Source organism: Mercenaria mercenaria, chromosome 16, assembly GCF_021730395.1.
Source record: "Mercenaria mercenaria strain notata chromosome 16, MADL_Memer_1, whole genome shotgun sequence".
Classification (NCBI taxonomy): domain Eukaryota; kingdom Metazoa; phylum Mollusca; class Bivalvia; order Venerida; family Veneridae; genus Mercenaria; species Mercenaria mercenaria.
Window position 1 is genome coordinate 28,056,062 of NC_069376.1, and position 9,478 is coordinate 28,065,539.

Here is a 9,478-nt window from a genome sequence, read left to right on the forward strand (position 1 = left end):
CTCTTAAAACGAATATGATCTTTACTGGTCTGTATATACATACTAGGATGATTCAAATATTTTCATCCTTTTTATTCTATTAACTTATGTCTTATTGACTCTTACGGGTTTCCATACACATTTTTTCAACCAGTCCAAAGCCTTGTTTCAATTCCAACCTCTAACTTGTAACAATGTCTTAAAACATTAATTGTCATTCGTCCAGCCAATTTCAGCCTAAATGTTTTAATTAAACCACAATACGTTACGAGAGGGATCCAAAATACAGTGAAATGAAAAGATAGTCTCAGTTATAATTTCGTGCCTGCATCTGTTTAAGTATAATTTACGTACAAATCTGAGCTTTTATAATTACAGCCCAAACCAGAAATGAAATCAAAATATAGTCTCAGTTTTGAACTGACAAAGTTAATTAGCTACATGTACCTTTAAAATCATGTTTCAGTAAGTGGGGCCATATTCTCTATTAGAGTGAATGTTTTTTTAATGTTCAAACTGCTCCAAATATCGTTTCTATAGTAATACTAGAGACACAAAATTGAAGGGTATACCCTATGTATCCCATATCTATTAACTTTGGTGTAGATACATTTAAATTTAATATAAGTAATACCTTTACATCAGGAAGTAACAGGTGTCTCATTCCATGATTGAGTGTCTGTGAGCTCTCCATTATGCTAAGGTGTTTCTACCTGAATACCCATGTAAAAATTTATCATTATACCCAATACATGTTCAAGGTAAGAATTTGAGATGAGATTCATTTCAGAGACAATTTCTTTTTGTATTTTTTGAAATTTATATAGTTACTATTGTGGAGGGTCGGTCGATTGTTCAACTGGCTATGAACGGCTTTCCTGTCATTGCATTTAAGATGAAAGATGTTTATTATACCGAATTCATTCCCTCCCAAGCCAGGAACTTTGAACTAAATACATTTAAAAAACATAAAATTACCTTGAACTCAATATATAATTAGATGTGTCACATACATTGATATAGCATCTTTGAGTTGAATTTCATCCCTTAGACCGGAACTAGACCCAAATCACACCTGAAGGATATTAAACCAATGTGTAAGAAGCAATGTCACAGTCATTATCACATTGTCAGTGGGCTGTTCAAAATGATCCAAAAGGTTGTTTCTCCCAAAAAACTAAAGTTATAAGATTGTTTATTGTACGCAGGTGATCACCGAAAAGGAACGTGGGCATTTGAAAAAGAAAAAGTGGATAACCACAGGTCGCCAGTTGTTAAAATATTATAAATAATTTTAAGATCTTGTATAGTTAGTTGTGTCATTTTCCCTGAAATTGTGTCTGTGGGTTGTTTGTTATGCTCAGAACGGTGTTTCTACCATAGTATTTAAATGTTCATCCCCATGCTAGCTATCTGTGCTTTCATGCATTAGAAAAACAATATAGATACCTTTAAAATCGTACGAAGTAGGTGATGTGACATCGCTTGTCAGAGTGTATGCTGTTCACGATGTACCAAACTTCGTTCCTATCAAAACTCTTTAAGGATAATATTGAATGTCATTACACATTCTTCCTCATACTAGTAACCTTCGCCCAGATGCATTTAAACACAGCTTTAGTTCCTGAGGAAAATCTTTTATAGTAAGTGGTGCCACATTCTCTGAACTGTTCAAAAATACCTGAACGGTGTTTTTTTCCATAACACTTAAGGTACACGATCCGAATGGCGTTATCACTAAAGTACGTAAATACATACTAAACTGATAAGCATATGGCAAGCTAATTGTCCAATAATTACGTAAACCCAGGTTCACGGTCGAAAAACTAAGATTAACGATCGATAAACCAGGTTTTTCGAATACTAACCTATATTTTCGAGCGAAAACATAGATATATATGGATTATAAAATCAACTATACGACCGTGAACCATAGTTTATGGACGTGAAGCTATGTTTACGAACGTGAACCTATGTTTACGACCGTGAACTTGGGTAAACGTAGGTTTACGTTCGATAACATAGGTTCTTGCTCAATCAAAAAACCTAGTTTATCGAACGTTAACATGGGTTCCAGAGCATAAACTTAGGTTTACGCCCGCTATCTTATGTTTTCGCTCGAAAATATAGGTTAGTATTCGATAATCTTAGTTTTTCGACCAAGAACGTAATTATTGGATAATTGGCTTGCCGTGAAACATAGTTTACGGACGTGAACCTATGTTTACGAGTGATAACCTATCTTTACGACCGTGAACTTGATTTACGAACGTGAACTATAGTTTACGAACGTGAACCTAGGTTTAAGTTCAGTAACTAGGTTTCTCGAACAAAAATATGATTTCCCGGTCGTTATCCTATGTTCACGAGCGTGAACTTACGTTTACGATCGTAAACCAATATTCACGGTCGTAAACCCAAGTTCACGGTCGTTAAGATAGATTCACGTTCGTAAACTATGGTTCACGCTCGTGAACCCAGATTTACGCCTGTGATCTTACGTTTCCGCTCGAAAATATAGGTTAGTATTCGAAAAACCTAGTTTTACGTTCGAAAAATCTAATTTATCGATCGTTAATCCTACTTTTTCAACCGTGAACATTGGTTCACGTAATTATTGGACAACTGGCGTGCTATATACGCAAGCCAGGAACAAGGGATTAAATGCATTTGAAAGATATGCCAGCTACCGTTAAAATCGTGAATAACGAGTGCTAGAAAGGTCCACTCAAAATGTTCTCCAATAGAATAGCACTATACTATTTTTGAAAAATATCACAGAAATCACACCGTTAGGTCAGCTTCAAGATTGAAAAATAACACCAGATTGTTTTTTTATGCCATGTCTTTTTAAAAATATATATTGATAGTGTCTTTTTCTCTGTGAAAGAGAGCATTTTTTGTTCAAAATGCATATGTTAAGCAGATGTCAGATATGAAATTTATGAATACAAGTTTATTAAACTTACCTCTATTGTTATTTTTTAAGATAAACACAGAAAATTCATAAGTTTAAGAGGCTACCTTGACACGTAATTATGTTCGCTGGTTTTAAAATGTATTGCTTGTCTTTAATCGCTGTAATACCACAGTCACACATACGGCGCGGAAAGCTACGTTTAACTACGGTTAAAACGTAGTAATCCGTATCGATCCGTACTTGAGCCGTACGGACTGGTACGGATTGATACGGGTTACTACTTTAAGGTACGGCTCAGGTACGGATCGATACGGACCGATACGAATTACTACGTTTCTATCCGTAGCTAGACGTAGCTATCCGCGCCGTATGTGTGACTGGGGTATTAACCAGGCTCAAAATTCTGTCTTGTCGGGAAGACTTACTTTAAGAGGAACTCGAAGGTTCGTTATTATTGCAGGTAAATTTTGATACAGTATACCAACTAACGTCTTTTCTCCCAACGAATTACAACAACAATAATAATAATAATAATAATATATTTTTTCCTTTCTGTCTGTAATATTGTCTAGACGGTTTCTCCTACTCACGAAACAATATTATTGTTCTCAGAATTGAGGTTTTGCCTAAGGTCTATGTCTGTTAATAACATCACATCAGATATATGGGGTTAGTGCTGAATCTCTCTTATATATGACTGGCTGTTTATAAAAAAATACATCAGATATTCAGGATTAATGCTGAACGTATGCTATATACAACTGTTGATATGATATTCTTTTGTTTTGTACTTTTGAAACCATTGCGAGATTACTAAAATCTCTAACTTAAAATACTCACATCTAATGTTTAAAACAATCTTAAATAAAAAAAGTCTCACCGAGAAAGAGAATACATTGCCATGCATGTTCCTAACAATGGGAACATATGCAAGAAATGAGATGAGCCGCCCCATGAGAAAACCAACATAGTGGCTTTGCGACCAGCATGGATCCAGACCAACCTACGCATTCGCTAACGGTTTCTATAATTGCAATAGGCTTTGAAAGCGATTCAGAATCCATGCTGGTCGCAAAGCCACAATGATGGTTTTCTCATGGCGCGGATCAGATGTAGAATAAGTCACTACTTTCTACGGTGTTCCGTACATCCGTACGTCAATCGTACTCTCGTGCTTCGCCATCGTACTTTCGCGCTTTACCATCATAGTATCACCATCGTACTGTCGCGCTTCACCATCATAGTATCACCATCGTACTTTCGCGCTTCACCATCATAGTATCACCATCGTACTGTCGCGCTTCACCATCATAGTATCACCCTCGTACTTTCGCGCTTCACCATCATAGTATCACCATCGTACTGTCGCGCTTCACCATCATAGTATCACCATCGTACTTTCGCGCTTCACCATCATAGTATCACCATCGTACTTTCGCGCTTCACCATCATAGTATCACCATCGTACTGTCGCGCTTCACCATCATAGTATCACCATCGTACTGTCGCGCTTCACCATCATAGTATCACCATCGTACTGTCACGCTTCACCATCATAGTATCACCATCGTACTTTCGCGCTTCACCATCATAGTATCACCATCGTACTGTCGCGCTTCACCATCACAGTATCACCATCGTACTATCGCGCTTCACCATCACAGTATCACCATCGTACTGTCGCGCTTCACCATCACAGTATCACCATCGTACTGTCGCGCTTCACCATCACAGTATCACCATCGTACTTTCGCGCTTCAACCGTCATAATATCACCATCGTACTTTCGCGCTTCACCATCATAGTATCACCATCGTACTGTCACGCTTCACCATCATAGTATCACCATCGTACTGTCGCGCTTCACCATCATAGTATCACCATCGTACTTTCACGCTTTACCATCATAGTATCACCAACGTACTGTCGCGCTTCACCATCGTAGTGTCACAATCGTTTAGAAATTAAAATTTAATGAATTACTTCTCTAAGTATCACAGAATTATAATTCAACATTTCCGTTTTAATTAATATATTGTATAAATCACTTTTAATTGAACAGGTAGTGACAGTCAGCATGAAGAGATCCTAACACAAGCAGACAGTCCCCAAGAGCCGATCAGTGAACCCCCTGAAAAGAAAAAGAAACCTGCACATGAAGGGGATGCTAGAAAATATAGTCCTTCAACTTATGAAAGCAAATACAATTGGTTGTATTACAGCCAGTTTCAGAAAGGACATATGTGCAAGATATGTGAACTATTTGCTCCAAGTAATGACACCTCCACACCTTACGTAACCTGTGGAGCGTTACTTGGGACCCACCCATCCAGAAAGCTTATTTTGCACCAAAACAGCCAGAAGCACATGGAAAGTGTGGAAAAGTACCAGTTCATTCAATCTAGTCATGCTAATATTAAGACCCTGACGGCTCTGCAGAAGTCTAAGACTGAAAAGACCCCTGCGAATACGGACCAGGTAGCAAGAAATAGACGCTATTTGACTAAACTATTCAAATGTCTGTCATTTCTTGCCCAAAAGAAATGGGCTCAGGCCAACTTTGAAGAATTTGTTAAATTCATTGGGAGAGCATGTGACCCTGAGATTTTGGAAATATCGCAGGAGCCCACTCATTATCTTTCAAGCACTTCAGTTACAGAGCTCATCAGCGTCTTGAGCAGCTTTCTAGAGGAAAAGTTATCAAAGACCTTCGGGAAGGAAGAAAGTTCACTTTGTTGGCTGACGAGAGTACTGATGTATCCAACAGAACACAGTTTTCTATTTTTACACGTTGGATTGGCCAGCATGGAGTCACAGAAAACTTCATTGGACTTATAAATGTTCAGCAAACCACCAGCTTGGCTTTGATGGAAGCGATCGAAACATTTTGCCACCAGAAGAACCTGGACATGCAGAATATAAGATTTGTTGGTTTGGACGGATGTAACACGATGAGTGGAGAAAGAAAAGGTATATATATTCGATAGCATTTAGATTATTATTTTGTTTTATCAAATAATCTATGACTAATTTTTGTTTCTGCTCAGCCTCTGCCTAATACCTATTGTATTTGTATTTCTATATATTTCTATTAAAGGTCTGCAGCGCCGCATCCGACATGCCAGTCCCTTCAGCCTGTACATCAATTGTAGGAATCATCGCCTTGCCCTTTGTTTCGTTCATATGATGAAAAAAGGTCCTCTTCTGGTGGAGGTTGACGCAACATTAATTTCCATCTGGAAGATGTTCCATTTCTCCCCCAAGAAGGCAGCAACATTCAAGAACATGCAGGAGGCGTATGGCCAAAGACCATTGGCATTTGTTCGTGCCTCTACAACAAGGTTTGATTCACTGTTGAGTAGGCACTTTCTTACGGAGGAAAGGGGACTAGTACTGGTTGGACCAGGAACGATGGTTAGATAAACTGCCCGCCTGTAAAATGGCTGAAATACTATTGAAACGGACGTTAAACCCAACAAAACAAACAAACTTGACTCACTGTTTACTACAGGCCGGCCTGTAAATCTTTTTCCAGAAAATATTTGCCAGCCATGTTAAATGTTTTATAGTAATCATAATATTACCTGTTTAACAAGTAAAAACAACTACAAGCATGGCTAGACTGCTAGTATTATCTATTCATAATCAACTGTGATTTTCAGTTTGTAAATATAAATGTATTGAGGCAATGTCGCATGATCAACTACAATTTCCACTGTGGTATGATTTAAAGTTATCCTTTTACAGATGGTTGTCTCATCTTAGTGCATGCCTGAGGTTTACTGCAAGGTTTGAATCCCTTTTGGACACCATTGATGCCTTGGTTTATGACAGCCATGACGCTGATATACTTGGAATCCGGAACCACATGATGAGGCAAGAGTTTGTGGCAACAGTCCTAGTATTGTCTGATATGCTAAGACCTGTCAACTACCTTAGCTTGTACCTACAAGAAGACTGTGGCACATTCACAGAGCTCCCTGGCAGAGTGCAGCAGTGCCTTGATGATCTGGAATCCATCTCTTCCAGGTACCAGCAACACAACCTACAGGATTTGGAATTCAGGTAAGAGCTGCAGCATTCTTTAAATTTTAACTTAAGTGATATAAACTTTTCTAAGCTTTAAAGTATTGAAATTTGCTGAATAAAAAAGAAAGAATGTCTAGTATTTCATGTACTTGTTTATTATTTTAGAATGCCTCATATAAACCAGAGAAAAAAATACAATGTTAATGTTATTACATTACAGAATGAAAATGACTCACTGGTTTGCACCTTAAATGTATGAGTTACAGTATAAATAGAATTCAAACCTTGCCTAATTTACAGAAAATGTCAAGAGATGTTTGATGTCATCACAGAGAGAACAGCTCTTGCCATGCGTGTTAGGTTGGGTAGGCGTAATGAAGAGATGACACCAGAAGGTAAACTGACACCAATGTAGATTAGAAATATTTTTTGATAATTAATTTAAATGTAATATATGTTCATTTGATGTCAGTAATTCATTTACAGTAGGCTAATTATTTGAACCAAAGTATCAATGCTTCTAAGTGAAAATAAAGTCACTGGTTGAATTAAATAAACAAAGGATATCATAATTATATAGACAGTAGTCTACTAGATCAAACTATTTTCAAGGGTTCAGAATTTTTAGCCAATCAAAATGAAAATTGTTTGAATTTAGGTTTCCTCCGTGACACTGGTATTCCAATGATTTACACGCTGAAAGGTGAGATTCAAGATGCATTTTCTATCCACTCAGCAGTGTTAGCCTCGTTTGCTCTCCTTGATCCAAAGAACCTGCCTGATGATGTCATCGAAGTTGGAACCTATGGAATGGTAAGAAATATCATCATGATAATGATTGAAGCAAATAATAAGAATTATTTAACAAAAGCCAGGTGAAATTTAATTATTTAACATTGGTATTGGAATATTAAAACAACAGATCATTTATCATTAGATTTAACAATTGGGTTGGATTCTGCTCACAATGAGTTGCATACTGTTTGTTTTCATAAATTTTAGTTATAACATTAAAGTTAAAAAAAGTGCATTTACTTACATAATAATTACTTAAATGAGACAATAACTTACCACAGATCATTATGGAAGATGAATTGGTCCTATGGGTCTTTTGATAGCCACCTATATTATTTATATAACTGTTCAGGACAAAGCTAAAACTCTGGCCGAGTTCTATGGATCTGAACAGGTTGATGATTATGAAGGACACAGAACAGTAGTGCCTCCAGACATAGGCAACTCTGTCACCTTGCAGGCGACCATATCTGCCTTTAAGCACCAATTATTTCTGTACAAGTTGGTACAAATATTAAAAGTTCAGAGTTCTCTTGTTTACACTTCCATTTATTGATTCCATTGCATGCTTCATTAACAATTTAACTCAATCTCAAGTTTATGATAATGTGCATGGTTTCACTTGTTAGTTTACAGTTTCCCCTTTCACAATTATTTCCAGGAGATCATAGTGTTTGCTCACTTGTTCAGGCTGCTCCAATAAATATGATGCTTTCATTTTGTTGTTCAGTTGTCATTTGTTGTTAAATAAGAATGCTCTTTATTTATAAAACATGAAATAGAAAACTTAAAGGATCAGGTTTTATATAAGAACAGTTATTTGGTTTCTGTCTCTAATTTTTTATTAAAATAAATTGTATTGAAACCAGTAATTTATTTATATGCTTGTTTTGTAATTTCTCTTTTGGTTAGAAGTAAGAAATTATTATTTTTATACCTGCCTAAAGCCTAGTAGTATATATTGATTTTCAGTTAGGATATCAGCAATTATCATACATACAGAAGTTGGTAAAGTTCTACTTAACACTTCACATTCATTGACATGATAACCTTTTTTTTAAAAAAAATGATAATAAAATTCATTATTGCTTGATTGTTGCAGGAGAAGGGGTGAAGACACATTGGTGAAGGTGTACAATCAGCTACAGAAAGACAGGGCCATGCAGGCCTGTTATCCAGGAATGCTTGAGCTATATGAAAGAGCACTTCTGATTCCCCAGTCTACAGCTGTGGTTGAGAGAGGGTTTAGTTTGATGAACAATATTGCCACAGAACTAAGAACATTAGGTCAAAAAACACTGGAAGACTTAATGAGAATAAGCCACCAGACTGATGGTGATCCTGACAAGTCCTTAAGTTCCCAGGAGTAGGAGGCAGTGGTGGACTTATTCAAAAATAAAAAAGAGAGGGACATGCCTCTTTAAGACTTAAGTGCTTGAAAACTGGTCTTCACAATATTATTACACTGCTTATTTGTTAAGTGACAGTGTGTGTACTAGTAGTTCCTAAAAGTTGCTTGAATATGCAATAAAACATAGTTTAAAGTGTTTATTATGCATAATTGTAAATTTCCCCCGTGTGAAAAAAATCCCCCAAAATTGCTCGTCGCGCGCTCTTTTTTCCCCCAATGACAGTCTGGGGCCCCTTCCCCCAGTTGTAAAAGAAAACCTGGCCTTTAACAGAAATTTACAGTATTTTTTGTTAAAAGAAATCGCCCAGAAAGGTTACTATAGTATATTAAATGTATTAATTCAT

At 36.7% G+C, this 9,478-nt stretch overlaps 1 protein-coding gene across 1 annotated transcript; it reads left to right on the plus strand.

The window, feature by feature from the left end:
* The first annotated feature begins 5,129 nt into the window (after nucleotides 1-5,129).
* Nucleotides 5,130-9,272, plus strand: LOC128549841 (uncharacterized). The gene is made up of 6 exons (XM_053527513.1): nucleotides 5,130-5,869; nucleotides 5,997-6,240; nucleotides 6,647-6,964; nucleotides 7,229-7,323; nucleotides 7,587-7,741; nucleotides 8,826-9,272. Exons 1-6 carry the CDS (start codon nucleotides 5,767-5,769, stop codon nucleotides 8,835-8,837), a joined length of 927 nt encoding a protein of 308 aa, XP_053383488.1. The 5' UTR covers nucleotides 5,130-5,766; the 3' UTR covers nucleotides 8,838-9,272.
* Nucleotides 9,273-9,478: the final 206 nt, after the last annotated feature.

Bases quoted from the DNA above. Each gene is read 5' to 3' on its own strand.
- LOC128549841 (XM_053527513.1), top strand. From the start codon at position 5,767: ATGGAAGCGATCGAAACATTTTGCCACCAGAAGAACCTGGACATGCAG. The intron at 5,870-5,996 runs GTATATATATTC...TTTCTATTAAAG, and splicing joins GATGAGTGGAGAAAGAAAAG to GTCTGCAGCGCCGCATCCGA. The intron at 7,324-7,586 runs GTAAACTGACAC...GTTTGAATTTAG, and splicing joins TGAAGAGATGACACCAGAAG to GTTTCCTCCGTGACACTGGT.